This window comes from Scophthalmus maximus, chromosome 18, assembly GCF_022379125.1.
Source record: "Scophthalmus maximus strain ysfricsl-2021 chromosome 18, ASM2237912v1, whole genome shotgun sequence".
NCBI classification, from domain to species: Eukaryota; Metazoa; Chordata; class Actinopteri; order Pleuronectiformes; family Scophthalmidae; genus Scophthalmus; species Scophthalmus maximus.
The window spans coordinates 18,564,890-18,579,706 of record NC_061532.1 but is presented as its reverse complement, the minus strand read 5'-3'; the positions used below and the strand labels follow the sequence as shown (position 1 = coordinate 18,579,706).

Sequence of the window (14,817 nt, the reverse complement as noted above, 5' to 3'; positions counted from 1 at the left end):
TATTAAACTAATGTAATGAGTAAAGACAGGAGTTCTCTAACTGTAATGAATAAAAGGGGTGAAATGCTGCATCCCTGTCTTATTCCTCTTCCCATTTTAAATCTGGGGGATGTACTTTCAGGGAGGGAAACACAACTGTTAATATCTGTATGAGAAATATTAATTATGTCTAATAATTGTTGTTGTTGCTGTCCATGGTTCTGTACCAGGAACACGGCCTCAACCATACTTCACTGTCAGAGGAAAGGGAAAGCAGAAGTTACCGACAATGCACCTTTTACGCTGGTTGCCAACCGCCATTAAAAACGATAACGTGTAACAGTGTCAAAACCAATGACGTTGCGATGAATTATCTTCATCTGGACCCAGACAACTCGTCAATGTTTCCATGCAAAATACCCAGGTCGAAACGCCGGAAGACGGTGTCGGAACTTCACAGTGTGACACCCACCGGAAGTAACGGAAACGCCTCAGCAGCGGCGGCGCTGGATGTGTAGCGAGCCGGAGGACGGTGTCGTGGTCGTTGTCGCAGGTGAATATTAAACCTGTTAACTGAAGCAGCGATGTCTTCTGTTCAGCACCTGAGAGAGTTCATCAGTCAGAGACTCACTGCAGCCGCCGAGGAAATACTCGGAGTCTTTGTCCAAACCATCGTCGAGTTGGAGGAGGAGGTCGCTCGACAGAGCAAACTGCTGGACATCGTCTGGACACCGGAAGTAAAGCTGCGCAGAATAGGTCTGAACAACCAGAATGTGGCTCATATTGAACTTATTTCACTGTTTATTTCTCCATTCAAACAAAAAAACATCAGTTTTCACTTCAGGTGTAAACCCATCATGAACGAGTTGACTCCAGTATCTTTTGAAAACACAGTGTCACATTGATAAAACCTTCTCCTGTGATTTTGCTTGTTCCTCCAGAGCTCCCACAGCATCTTGTCTGTGAGGAGGAGGAGGTTCTCACCGACCAGGAGAGGAACTCCAGTCTGGACCAAGAGGAGCCAGAGCCGCTACAGATTAAAGAGGAACAGGCGGAAACCTGCACCAGTCAGAAGGGAGAGCAGCTTGTACTGAAGCAGGAGACTGACGCCTTCATGTTGACTCCTGACTGTGAGGATGGAGACCACAGAGAACCAGAACCAGGCGTTGACCACCAGCTGCTCTCTCACAACTCTCCTGTAGATGAGGGACACGTCGTCTGGAAACCTGACCTAAAGCTGCAAAGAATAGGTCTGTAACAAACAGAATGTGTCTTATATTGAAGTTATTTTACTCTTTTCTCCATCCAGAGATCGCAAAAGACCAGGTCTCTCTTTAAAACTCAACCTTTATACTCATCAAACCTTGACTTGGTTAAAGATTTGACTCCGGTATCTTTTTAAACACAGTGTCCCATTGATAAAACCTTCTGCTCTGTTTTCTCTTGTTCCTCCAGAGCTCCCACAGCATCTTGTCTGTGAGGAGGAGGAGGTTCTCACTGACCAGGAGAGGAACTCCAGTCTGGACCAAGAGGAGCCAGAGCCGCTACAGATTAAAGAGGAACAGGAGGAAATCTGCACCAGTCAGGATGGAGAGCAGCTTGTACTGAAGCAGGAGACTGACGCCTTCATGTTGACTCCTGACTGTGAGGACGGAGACCACAGAGAACCAGACGTTGACCACCAGCTCCTCTCTCACAACTCTCCTGCAGCTGAGAGCCAAGATCAGGAAGGAAGAGAACATGTTGCCTCAGGATCAACTAGAAATGCAGAGTCAAACGCACAGAGGAGTCTATATGAAACCAGGAGTCACCGTAACAATGTGTACAACTCTCCCACATCTACTATTGGCTCTAAAACTCATACGGAGGAAAAGTCTTTTAAATGTGACATTTGTGGAAAAGTGTTTACGACAAAGCCTGGATTACATAATCATATGAAAATCCACACAGGTGAGAAACCATATTTGTGTAAAATGTGTGGGAAAAGATTTAATAACCTGTCTAATATGAAAAGACACATGAAAACTCACACAGGTGAGAAGCCGTACTCCTGCAGCATCTGTGGGAAAAGATTCTCTGCATTTTCAGACACAAAAAAACATTTAAGAACTCATACAGGCGAGAAGCCATATTCGTGTAAAACCTGTGGGAAAAGTTATGCACGTAGTAGCTCCTTGAATGTCCACATAAGATCTCACACCTCTGAGAAGCCGTACTCCTGCAGCACCTGCGGGAAAAGATTTGGTTATTCGTCACACAGGAATAGGCATGAAAGACTTCATACAGGTTAAAAGTTGTATTTACAAAACACATGGGAGAGCTTTCAGATTCTGGGGTTAATTGACAACCCACATGAGAAGAGCCCACGCTGGTGGGAATTGGTATGAAATGCTTCTGGAAAAAGATACTCTGATGTGACACATTGGGAGGTTATACAAGGTGCGAGGAAAAGCCCAGAGACTGAACCTCTAACAGGAACTGTACTTGATTTAAATTTGGACCCATCTTTTTATAATTAGTCACCTTGTGCAACAATAGACCAACGCTCCTGCCACACTTGGATTACTCCCTGGGAGGTGCGCATTTGGATTTGTCCTGTGTGTTAAAACAATGACCCTTCAGCTTCAATATGCTTTAGGGGAAAAGAATAAAGTCACAGGGAGCCAAATCCAGAGAGTAGGGCAGGTGGAAAGTAGGAGTGGCTACTGAACTCTGCTTTTAAGTTGGCAGATAAAAATCGTCTTTCACAGACACGTTGGTATCGGTATTCATTTGAACATTTTATGTAAAAATAAATATATTTTCTCAACTCAGATTGTATGTATTTGGTTGCTCATGTGTTTTGTTTTCATGTATAGTTATTCATAATTCATTTTATGTTTAAACTGTAAAATATAGTCTCTATTTCATTTCTTTGTCAAAAGTATTATTTAAAAACCTCTAAGGAATCATTACCTCTATTTATTTATTTTAAATATGTATATCAGCAGATGTTTTTGTATTTACTTTTAAGGAGACCAACCAACTCATGATGGAAATTCCAAGACCTTATTCTTTACTCTTTTCACTTTACATTGGCTCACCTGATCTTTCCCTGACATTGTTTTCCCAGAGTTGCTTAAAACCTTGTTTAGTTGAATGTTTACTGTAATTTCATCCTTCTCATAATCCCGCAGAGATTCTATATTTATTGCTGTTCTTTTTTCTGTTAGTCTCTTTTCCTTATTAGTCAAATTTAACATATTACTTATTTTAACAAATGTTTGTGCAAGGTTTTACAGTTTTTTTTCTTAATTTTCCATGGTTACACTTCCTCCATCTATCTTCAAAGATTGATACAGAAATTCATGAGGGCGGAACAAAAGTTGCGTCTCTTTCTCTGTCGGAACTTCACAGTGTGACATTAAGCGGAAGTAAACATGCGCTAAGCAGCGTTAGCTCGATATGTGCAATGCGCCCGAAGTCGGTTTGTTCCGGTCTCAGGTTAAATATTCCGTGTAAAAGTATTGAGGTCGGAAAGTCGTAAAATTGCGTGAAAATTGTAATTGTCGGCAGAAATTTTAACGAGTCGCGCGCTGTGTCGGAACTTCACAGTGTGACTCCTACCGGAAGTCTTTGTCAAAACCATCGAGGAGGAGGTCGCTCGACAGAGCAAACTGCTGGACCTCGTCTGGAAACCGGAAGTAAAGCTACACAGAATAGGTCTGAACAACCAGAATGTGGCTCACATTGTATTATGTTTTTTCTGCATCCAGAGATTACTATAGGTCTCACTTACCTGAATATGCAACAATAATACTCATCAAACATTGACTTGGTTAATGAGTTGACTCCTGTATCTTTTTAAACGATTCACATTAATGAAACCTCTTTTGATTCAAACCTGGACGTGAAATTGTCCAATCGAAAGCCATCTGAACCAATGTCATTTTATTTTTCACAATTGTAACCTATTCCTTGTGCCCCTTTGTTCCTCCAGAGCTCCCACAGCAGCCGGTCTGTAGGGACGTAGGGGTTCCCACCGACCAGGAGAGGAACTCCAGTCTGGACCAAGAGGAGCCAGAGCCGCTACAGATTAAAGAGGAACAGGAGGAAACCTGCACCAGTCAGGATGGAGAGCAGTTTGTACTGCAGCAGGAGACTGATACATTAAAGTTGACTCCTGACTGTGAGGACGGAGACCACAGAGAACCAGAACCAGACTGTGACCACCAGCTCCTCTCTCACAACTCTACTGTAGCTGAGAGCCAAGATCAGAAAGGAAGAATACATGTGGCCTCAGGATCAACTAGAAATGCAGAGTCAACCCCACAGAAAAGTCTTTATGAGACCAGGAGTCACAGTAACAATGTGCACAATTCTCCCACATCTAAAATTGGCTCTAATATTCATAGAAAGAAAAATTCTTTGAAATGTGACATTTGTGGAAAAGTGGTTAAGTTTCCATCTGATTTGAAAAGGCATATGACAATTCATACAGGCGAGAAGCCATATGTGTGCATCACGTGTGGGAAAAGTTTTGCACACACAAGCGGCTTGAAAGTCCACATCAGAATTCACACAGGTGTGAAACCATATTCTTGCCCAATGTGTGGGAAAGGTTTTGTAGGTAGTAGTGATTTGAAAGTCCACATAAGAACGCATACAGGTGAGAAGCCATATTCTTGCCAAATGTGTGGGAAAAGTTTTGTAAAAAAATGCAACTTGATAATCCACAAAAGAACTCACACAGGTGAGAAGCCGTACCCCTGCGGCATCTGTGAGAAAAGATTCTCTAATCTTACTGACAGGAAAAAACATGGAAGAGTTCACAGAGGTTAAAAGTCATATTTACAGAACACGTGGGAGAACATCCAGATTCAGGGGTGAAAATTTGTATCAACGTTTAGGGAAAAATATACTTTGATACGACACATTAGGAAGTTATGAGGTGCAATGAAAAAGCCCCAGAGACTGAAACCTTAACAGGAACTGTACTTGATTTAAATTTGGACCCATTTTTTTAAGTAGTCACCTTGTGCAACAATAGACCAATGCTCCTGCCACACTTGAATTACTCCCTGGGAGTCCCACTTTTGGATTTGTCCTCTGTGTCAAAACGTCAACTCTTAAAAAGAGATTAAATCCACAGGGAGCTAAATCCAGAGAGTAAGACCGGTGGAAAGTAGGAGTGGCTTCTGAATTCTGTGCTTTTAAGTTTAGCCTGTTAGTTGGCAGATAAAAATTTGCAAATATGAGACTTTCACAGACACGTTGGTACCTGTATTCATGTTTACATTTCATGTAGAAATTAATTTATTTTCTGAACTAAAATTGTACGTATTTGGTTGTTCATGGGTTGTCTTTTCGTTTATAGTTGTTCATAATAAAGTTCATGGTTGAACTGTAAAATATAGTCTCTATTACATTTTTTCAAGTTTTGGATAAAAACACCATAGGAATTATTACCTATATATATTATTTTTTAAAAATATGTATATCAGCAGATATTGGGTGTCTACGTATAAGGAGACTAACCAAATCATGTTCACGTATAATGTAATTTCATCTTCCTTATAATCCTGCAGAGATTCAATAGTTCTTGCTCTTCGTAGTCTCTTTTCATAATTTGTCTCATTTTACATATTACTTATTTTAACAAATGTCTGTTCAAGTTATTCCGTTATTATTATTATTATTCCTTATTTTTCTATGACTACACTACCTCCATCTGTCTTCAAATAATCCTACCGAAATTCATATCTCCATCTTTATTTTTTTTTTATATCTCTTCACATTTTTTCACTACTTTTTTAAGACATATTTTGTGTCTAATTCAAAACTTTGAGTGACTCATTTCATTCAAAGCTGCTAACTTTTTTTTTATTTCATTAATGCACTTTAGTGTAAGACTCGTAGCTGAGAGCGGAAATAAAAAGTTGAGTCTCTCTCTCTCTGCCGGAACGTCAGTGTGACACCAGCGGAAGTAAATATGTGCTTAGCGGCGTTAGCTCCGTGTGAAATTAGCTCGGTCGGTTTTGTTCATGTCTCATGTGTATACTCGGTTAAATTCTGTAAATGATGTGTCGAATTTAAAACTTTGAATAAATCATTTCAACTTTTTGCTATTGCACAAGTGCACGACTGTGAAAGACTTGTAGCTGAGGGCGGAACGGAAAGTTGAGTCGCTTTCTTCGCCGGAACTTCACAGCGTGACACCTAGCGGAAGCACATAGATATGCTAGCAAGTGCTAGCTCCATGTGAAATTAGCTCGAAGTCGGTGTTGTTCGTGTCTCCGGTGAATATTCCACCTAAATGCTTTCAGGCAAAACACAAGCTAATAACGAAGCAGCGATGTCGTCGGTGCAGCACCTGAGAGAGTTCATCAGTCACAGACTCACTGCAGCGGCCGAGGAAATATTCGAAGTCTTTGAAAAAACCATCTTCGAGTACGAGGAGTCGCTCGCTCGCCAGAACGAACTGCTGGACCTCGTCTGGAAACCGGAAGTGAAGCTGCACAGAATAGGTCTGAACAACCCGAATGTGACTTGTATTGAATTTACATCTCTGTGTTTTCTGCATCCAGAGATCACTATCGGCCTCATCAAACCTTGACTTGGTGAACGAGTTGACTCCAGTATCTTTTTAAACGTTTCACATTAATAACAGCGTGTCTTGTGATTTCTCTTGTTCCTCCAGAGCTCCCACAGGACCCGGTCTGTAGGGACGTAGGGGTTCCCACCGACCAGGAGAGGAACTCCAGTCTGGACCAAGAGGAGCCAGAGCCGCTACAGATTAAAGATGAACAGGAGGAAACCTGCACCAGTCAGGAGGGAGAGCAGCTTGTACTGAAGCAGGAGACTGACGCCTTCATGTTGACTCCTGACTGTGAGGACGGAGACCACAGAGAACCAGACGTTGACCACCAGCTCCTCTCTCACAACTCTCCTGTAGATGAGAGCCAAGATCAGGAAGGAAGAGAACATGAGGCCTCAGGATCAACTAGAAATGCAGAGACAAACCCACAGAAGAGTCCTAATGAAAACAGGAGTCACAGTAACAATGTGCACAACTCTCCCACATCTACTATTGACTCTAACAGTCACACAGATGAAGAGTCTGTCATATGTGACATATGTGGAAAAGCTTTAAAGAATAAGTCTGTATTATACAAACATTTGAAAACCCACACGGGTGAGAAACCATATTCGTGTCAAACGTGTGGGAAAGGATTTAATAACATGTCTAATTTGAAACGGCATATGGGAATTCATACAGGCGAGAGGCCATTTACGTGTAAAACGTGTGGGAATAGTTTTAGGGAAAAAAACACCTTGAGAGGCCACATGAGAACTCATACCGGTGAGAAGCCGTACCCCTGCAGCGTCTGTGGGAAAAGATTCCTAAAGTTGTCAGGGGTGAAAACGCACTTACGAATTCATACAGGCGAGAAGCCATATACTTGCAATATATGTGGGAAAAGTTTCATACAAACCAACGTCTTGAATATCCACATGAGAACTCACACAGGCGAGAAGCCGTACTCCTGCAGCACCTGTGGGAAAAGATTCTCCCAGTCGTCAGAAAGGAATAAGCATGAAAGAGTTCATACAGGTTAGCGGTCGTATTTACGAAACATGAGAACTTTCAGATGCTCGGTTTAATTGACAACCCACAAGAGAAGAGCCCACGCTGGTGAGAATCTGATCAACAACTCGAGGAGGAAAGATACTTTGATGAGTTATATGAGGTACGATTAAAAAGCCCAGAGGTTGAACCTTCAACAGGAACTGTACATGATTTAAATTTGGACTCATCGTCTTTGAAGTAATCGCCTTGTGCAACAAAAGACCAACTCTCCTGCGACAATCGTCAAAACGGAGACCCCCTTCAGCTTCAACGTCATTTACGGCAAGAGAATAAAGTCACAGGGATCAAAATCCAGCGAGTGGGGCAGGTGGAAAGTGGAAGTGGCTACTGAACTCTACGCTTTTAAGTTGAGACGAATGATCGTTAGTTGCCAGATGAAAATTGGCAAATAGGAGTCTTTCACAGACATGTTGGTCACGGCAGTCATGTTAACATTTAATGTCAAAAACATGTTTATTTTTTAAATTCAAATTGTATTTGGTTGTACATATGTTGACTTTCCATGTAGTTATTCATAATAAATATTGAGGCTCAAAATGACACGTATTTGTCAAAAGTGTTGGAAAAAACATCTTGGAAATTATGTTCTATTATTTCTTTTTTTGATATGCATATGAGCAGATGTATTTTGTATCAGTACTCTATCTCTTTGAAAGGAGACCAACCAATTCATGTTGCTACTTCCGAGACATAATAGCATCCCATTAATCCTATCTGTAAATTCTGTAATTACTTTTGTACATAGCACAGACTCTTGCACTATCTGCTTATTGCACTTCTGGTGAGATGCCAAACCTCATTTCGTTACTCTATACTTGTATATGTGTAATGACAATAAAGTTGAATCTCATCTCATCTCTCATCTCATTATTCTTTACTCTTTTCATAAAAAAATTTTTTTTTAAACATACACATGCTCCCATGATCTTTCACTGACGTTGTTTGCAATGGTTATTTAAAGCCTTGTTTAGTTGTATACTGTAATTTCACCTTCCTTATAATCATGCGGAGATTCTATATTTCTTGCAGTTCTTTCTCTGTCTCTTTCCTAAATTTGATCCAATTTTACATATAACTTATTTTAACAAACGGCTCTGCAAGTTCTCAAGTTAATTTCTTCTTTTCTACAATTACACCACCTCCATCTATCTTCAAAAAATTATGCAGAAATTCATATTTCCATCTTTCTAACATTTTTTTCATTATGCTCCCAACAAGAGCCCTTTTTTTTCTTTTGCAGTCTGTTGGATTCTGTAAAAAAAAATTATAATTCAAAACTTTGGATTCCTCATTACAATTTTTAGGCCCTTTTCACAGTGTGACACATGGCGGAAGTAAACAGGTGCGCTAGCAGCGTTAGCTCCGCAGGTGTGAGCAGCTAGCTCGAAGTCGGTTTGTTCCTGTCTACAGTAATTATTACATATGAATTGTATTCACGCATGATGTTTAGATCGAAAAGTCGAATAAAACATAAAAGTCGTAAAAAAAAAATGCGTGAGAATCGTAATTGGCGGCGGAAATTCAAGTTGCGTCGCTCGCTGTGTCGGAACTTCACAGTGTGACACCCACCGGAAGTAAACAGAAAGCTTCGGCAGTGGGCGGAAGACGGTGACGTGGTTGTTGTCGCAGGTGAATATTAAACCTGTTAACTGAAGCAGCGATGTCTTCTGTTCTGCAGCTGAGAGAGTTCATCAGTCAGAGACTCACTGCAGCTGCCGAGGAAATACTCGGAGTCTTTGAAAGAAACATCGTCGAGTTCGAGGAGGAGGTCGCTCGACAGAGCAAACTGCTGGACATCGTCTGGAAACCGGAAGTAAAGCTGCACAGAATAGGTCTGAACAACCCGAGTGTGACTCATATTGAATTCATATCTCTGTGTTTTCTCCATCCAGAGACAAAAACAGACCAGATCTAATATTCATGGTTGTCGAACCTGGACTGGTTATTGTTCAGTCTAAGGCTGTCATTGTCTCATCATCACAGTTGTAACCTGTATCCTTGTGCCCCGTTGTATCTGCAGAGCTGCCGCAGTTCATCGACAAGCGACTGACTGCGGCTGCCGAAGAAATATTCGGAGTCTTCGAAAGAAACATCATCGAGTACGAAGATGAGGTCGCTCGACAGAACGAACTGCTGGACATCGTCTGGAAACCTGAAATAAAGCTGCACAGAATAGGTCTGAACAACCAGAATGTGGCTCGTATTGAATTTACTTCTCTGTGTTTTCTTCATCCAGATAACAATCAAACAGGTGTTTCTTTAAAACTCAACAATAATCCTCATCAAACCTTGACTTGGTTAATGAGTTGACTCCCAATGTGTCACATTGATAAAACCTTCTGCTGTGATTTCTCTTGTTCCCCCAGAGCTCCCACAGCATCTTGTCTGTGAGGAGGAGGAGGTTCTCACCGACCAGGAGAGGAACTCCAGTCTGGACCAAGAGGAGCCAGAGCCGCTACAGATTAAAGAGGAACAGGAGGAAACCTGCACCAGTCAGGAGGGAGAGCAGCTTGTACTGAAGCAGGAGACTGACGACTTCATGTTGACTCCTGACTGTGAGGACGGAGACCACAGAGAACCAGAACCAGACGTTGACCACCAGCTGCTCTCTCACAACTCTCCTGCAGCTGAGAGCCAAGATCAGGAAAGATGCGAACATGTTGCCTCAGGATCAAAACGTCTTTATGAAAACTGGGGTCACAGTAACATTGTGAACCACTCCCCTCCATCTAATGTTGGCTCTAATACTCCCACGGAGGAAAGGTCTGTCAAATGTGACATTTGTGGAAAAGCGTTGAAGTACAAATATGGATTGAAAAGGCATATGAGAACTCATACAGGCGAGAAGCCATATTTGTGTAAAACTTGTGGGAAAGGCTTTGTACAAAGTAGCGCCTTGGAATGCCACATAAGAACTCACACCGGCGAGAAGCCGTACCTCTGCACCACCTGCGGGAAAGGATTCTCTGAGTTGGCAGTCATGAAAAAGCATTTAAGAACTCACACAGGGGAGAGGCCCTTTACTTGCAATATATGTGGGAAAGGTTTTGCACGAGGGAGCGTCTTGAAAAAACACATAAGAACTCACACGGGTGAGAAGCCGTATCCTTGCAACATATGTGGGAGAAGTTTTGTACAAAAAAGCACCTTGATAGATCACAAACGAATTCACACGGGTGAGAAGCCGTATCCTTGCAATATATGCGGGAGAAGTTTTGTACAAAAGAGCAACTTGACAATCCACAAAAGAATTCACACAAGTGAGAAGCTCTACTCCAGCAACACTGTGGGAAAAGATTCTGTCAGTCATCAGACTTGAAAAACCACCAAAGACTTCACACTTAATCGATAAAATCGTAGGAGTGGATCCTGATCTCTGTACTTTAAGTTGAGCCCGACTGATCTGTTAGATGGCAGATCAAAATCAGCCTTTCACAGACAGGGTTCAATTGAATTGAATCATAGAATCCCACCGGACATTAGACCATTTCAATTTCTTTTTTAAATCTTACACAAATAATACAGCTCAAAATTCTTCACAGTATTCATAAAGGATCAGGTGCAAAAATATAATAATATAAATAAGAAAGAAGAGAGACAGGATTAAGAGAGTGGGCTAACACCATGATGAAAACAGCTTTATATTAGAATATGCTAAACAGGATTGATACTTTGACATATATCACACTTACTGATAAATCTGTAACATGAGTAAGGCTGATTGAATGTATAGATGTTATAATCTGCTGTATAGACATCCCTCCTAGTTATTTTGATATTTGAATATTGATCTGCCCCTAAAGCTGCCAATCTTACCGACGTGACTCAGTGTTACTGATTTGATTTTGTGTTCATGGTTAAGTCTTTATTTATTTGTACTGTAACAGGTTATGTATATGTTATGCGCCAAAGAATAAAGTGATAAAAAACTTGAATTACAAAAAAATGAAAAGAAAGAAGAGAAAAAAAACAAACTACTGGCATCAATAATTAAATGAAAATAAAGCTAAGGCTTTTTTTTGGTAAATCATTTTCTTCAATAATGTCAAAAGGTTTCCCTGCATTACTTTTTTTCATAACTTTTAGGGCTTTAAAATGACATTTTCCAATATTCATTATATTGAAGCGACAGGGGGGGAACGAAAAACCTCCAACTCATTCGCGCCGCCGGAACTTCAGAGTGTGACACCCAGCCAGCGGAAGTACACCATTAAAGCGCTAGCAGCGGCGTTGGCTAGCTCGCCGGCTGCAGGTTTCTTCCTGTAAGAGGTAGAAGACGGAAGTGTCGCTGTTGAAATATATTTCTGGGAAGCAGCGACATGTCTTCGCTCCAGCACCTGCGGGGGTTCATCAGTGAGCGACTGACCGCGGCTGCCGAGGAGATATTCGGGGTCTTCGAGAAGACCATCGTCGAGTTCGAGGAGGAGGTCGCTCGTCAGCGCAAACTGCTGGACCTCGTCTGCAAACCCCAAATAAGGCTGCACCAGATCGGTCTGTACAACCGGAAGTGGGCTCATCCAATACTCACCAATGTGTTTTTTTTCGCAACAGACAAAACGCGACATTAATAACTCATCAGAACCGCGAGTGGGTGAACGAGTCGACTCGAGTTGGGCCTGTCACCATCGCCACACGATGGACTCCATTATCGGACGACACGTGATTATGAACTCGGTCATTTCCATTGACCAGGATGTGTTGTCATGGGAACGAACGTGTGCTTGTGCTCAAGTCGTGGGATTAATCAATCTCTAGTTCTCGTCTGTGTAATATGGATTATGGATTATCATATTTTCTAAAATGTTGGATAATATTTCTCTCGGCAACACAGAACGACCGAGCTCACATGGCATCACTATCAAAAAAAAAGGGACAATAATATTGTTTATCCCAATAATTCCTGGGGACAGTATATCGTGCGACAAAAATGTTTTTACATCTTCTTAATTTAAATTTTTTTAAACAGATATGTGACCTGGAAACTGTATTATTGTTGGAATGCTGATTTTAATTGTCTGTGATTAGTATCATTTTGTGGAAGCACTTTGTGAAGCTGCTATATAAATCAGATTATTGTTATAAAAAGTAATTATCGTGACGGGGCCTGGACTCGTATCGACTAAACCTTCACTTGTGAGAGTGATGTTGTCTCTTCTGTGTAAGTGTTGAAAAGTCTACGTCTCTCCATCTCATGTCTGATTTGAAAGTGTCCTTTAAAAAAAACTTACTTGACTCGTCACAGTTGCACAGGACCGGGGTGTGTACAACTAGAACGGTCTGAGTAAACACTAACATGGGCTCGAGGATTATATTTGAATTATTAGGGCCCCGAGCACCGACTGGTGCGAAGCCCTCTTGGAATGGAAGGAATTCTTCTTCTTCTTCTTCTTCTTCTTCTTCTTCTTCTTCTTCTTCTTGCTTGTCAAACCTGGACTTTTGAATTACTAGTGTAATTTTTATTTTCACAGTTGTAACCTATTCCTTGTGCCCCTTTGTTCCCACAGAGCTCCCACAGCAGCCTGTCTGTGAGCAGGAGGAGGAAGAGGAGGAAGAGGAGGAGGAGGTTCTCGCTGCCCGGCAGCTCTGTAACCAGAAGACGACATCCAGTCTGGACCAAGACGAGCCAGAGCCGCTACAGATTAAAGTGGAACAGGAAGAAATTTGCACCAATCAGGAGGAAGAGCAGCTTGTACTGAAGCAGGAGACTGACGCCTTCATGTTGACTCCTGACTTTGAGGAAGGAGACCACAGAGAACCAGAACCAGACGTTGACCACCAGCTGCTCTCTCACAACTCTCCTGTAGCCGAGGGCCAAGATCAAGAAGGAAGCGAACACGGGGCCTCGGGATCAGCTAGAAATGAATCAAACTTTGACTCTAATACCCACTCGAGTGAGAAGTCCTTCAAATGTGACACCTGCGGGAAAGAATTTGATCGCAAGTGTCGATTGCATCTGCATATGAAAGTGCACACGGGCGAGAAGCCGTATGCGTGCAAGACGTGTGGGAAGAGGCTGAAAACCTGCGAAGGCCTGTTGATCCACATGAGAACTCACACGGGCGAGGAGCCGTTCTCGTGCCAGGTGTGCGGCAAGAGGCTCCGGTCGAGAAAAGGCCTGTTGATCCACCTGAGGACGCACACGGGCGAGACCCCGTACCTCTGCAGCACCTGCGGGAACAGATTTACCGACAAGTCCACCTTGAACAGGCACATGAAAGGTCACACGGGCGAGAAGCCGTTCCCTTGCGAAACGTGCGCGAGGTGTTTCGTGTCCAGGGCCCTCTTGAAGATCCACATCAGAAGCCACACGGGCGAGAGGCCGTACTCGTGCGGCTCCTGCGAGAAGAGATTCTCCCAGTCGTCAGACCTGAGAAGGCACGTAAAAACCCACGCACGTAAAAGCCCCAAAAAAAACACGACCGGGCTGTCAGACTTGCAAATCAGCCAGCTAATGGCAGCTACAACGAGCTGTTCCACTTCGACGGTGCTATCGTAACACTAAAGCAACAGAAAAACACGGGGGAGATTCAGATCGTGCTGCTGTTGATTGTTAACACTTGTGGTGCGTTCACACTGGACGCGATGCAAAGTTTCACAGTTGCTCACGCGAGTTTGGTCGCAAGCAAACGTTTGTGCATATTCGCCCGTTCTTCTTCCTTACACTTTCTCCGACAAACCTCATCTGAACAAACACAAAGCTACACAAAGCGGTTGTTCTCACCGGGGCTAACTAGCCCGTGTCCAACTTCCGCGCTCACCTTCTGCCGAGCTCTCTCCTTCTGCAACCGCTCGGGCTGCCCACACACGGCGACAGTAGTGATCCTCCATTTCCTGATGCGATGACAGGACGCCTGACGACAGTGACCAGAGGGAGGATCTCAACGCTAATTGGCTATCGCGTCAACACCTCCTGCGATCGATAATTTGCGTCGCGTCCAGTGTGAACACACCATTAAAGAAAGGAAACTGATAAAGGCTGTTTGATGCTTCACGGACTCTGTAATAACATCAGGGATATTTTCACCTTTCATACTTTTACTCAACTAGAAAATGAAATGCTTGTGTTATTTTATTTTTTTTGGTGCTGTGTTATTCCTACTGCGATTTATCTGTATAAATTCTTCCACACGTTCATTCACACCTACGAGCAATAAAGAGTCTACAGGTAAATGACGCTGCATGTTTTTTCCTAAAGGAAGCGTGATGTG

General features: G+C 42.5%; 2 protein-coding genes across 2 annotated transcripts; both read left to right on the top strand.

Annotated features, from left to right (window-relative positions):
• The first annotated feature begins 450 nt into the window (after positions 1-450).
• On the top strand, positions 451-2,788 carry LOC124849609 (zinc finger protein 37-like). Its single transcript, XM_047328875.1, has 3 exons — positions 451-735; positions 921-1,229; positions 1,435-2,788. The coding sequence occupies exons 1-3, from the start codon at positions 564-566 to the stop codon at positions 2,268-2,270; spliced, it is 1,317 nt and encodes a 438-aa protein (XP_047184831.1). The 5' UTR covers positions 451-563; the 3' UTR covers positions 2,271-2,788.
• Positions 2,789-6,177: 3,389 nt separating this feature from the next.
• On the top strand, positions 6,178-14,779 carry LOC118290636 (zinc finger and SCAN domain-containing protein 2-like). The gene is made up of 5 exons (XM_047328854.1): positions 6,178-6,485; positions 9,630-9,785; positions 9,976-10,925; positions 11,905-12,100; positions 13,114-14,779. Exons 1-5 carry the CDS (start codon positions 6,275-6,277, stop codon positions 14,103-14,105), a joined length of 2,505 nt encoding a protein of 834 aa, XP_047184810.1. The 5' UTR covers positions 6,178-6,274; the 3' UTR covers positions 14,106-14,779.
• Positions 14,780-14,817: the final 38 nt, after the last annotated feature.

Bases quoted from the DNA above. Each gene is read 5' to 3' on its own strand.
- LOC118290636 (XM_047328854.1), top strand. From the start codon at position 6,275: ATGCTTTCAGGCAAAACACAAGCTAATAACGAAGCAGCGATGTCGTCG. The intron at 6,486-9,629 runs GTCTGAACAACC...TTGTATCTGCAG, and splicing joins AGTGAAGCTGCACAGAATAG to AGCTGCCGCAGTTCATCGAC. The intron at 10,926-11,904 runs TGAAAAACCACC...TGTCGCTGTTGA, and splicing joins ATTCTGTCAGTCATCAGACT to AATATATTTCTGGGAAGCAG.
- LOC124849609 (XM_047328875.1), top strand. From the start codon at position 564: ATGTCTTCTGTTCAGCACCTGAGAGAGTTCATCAGTCAGAGACTCACT. The intron at 736-920 runs GTCTGAACAACC...TTGTTCCTCCAG, and splicing joins AGTAAAGCTGCGCAGAATAG to AGCTCCCACAGCATCTTGTC. The intron at 1,230-1,434 runs GTCTGTAACAAA...TTGTTCCTCCAG, and splicing joins CCTAAAGCTGCAAAGAATAG to AGCTCCCACAGCATCTTGTC.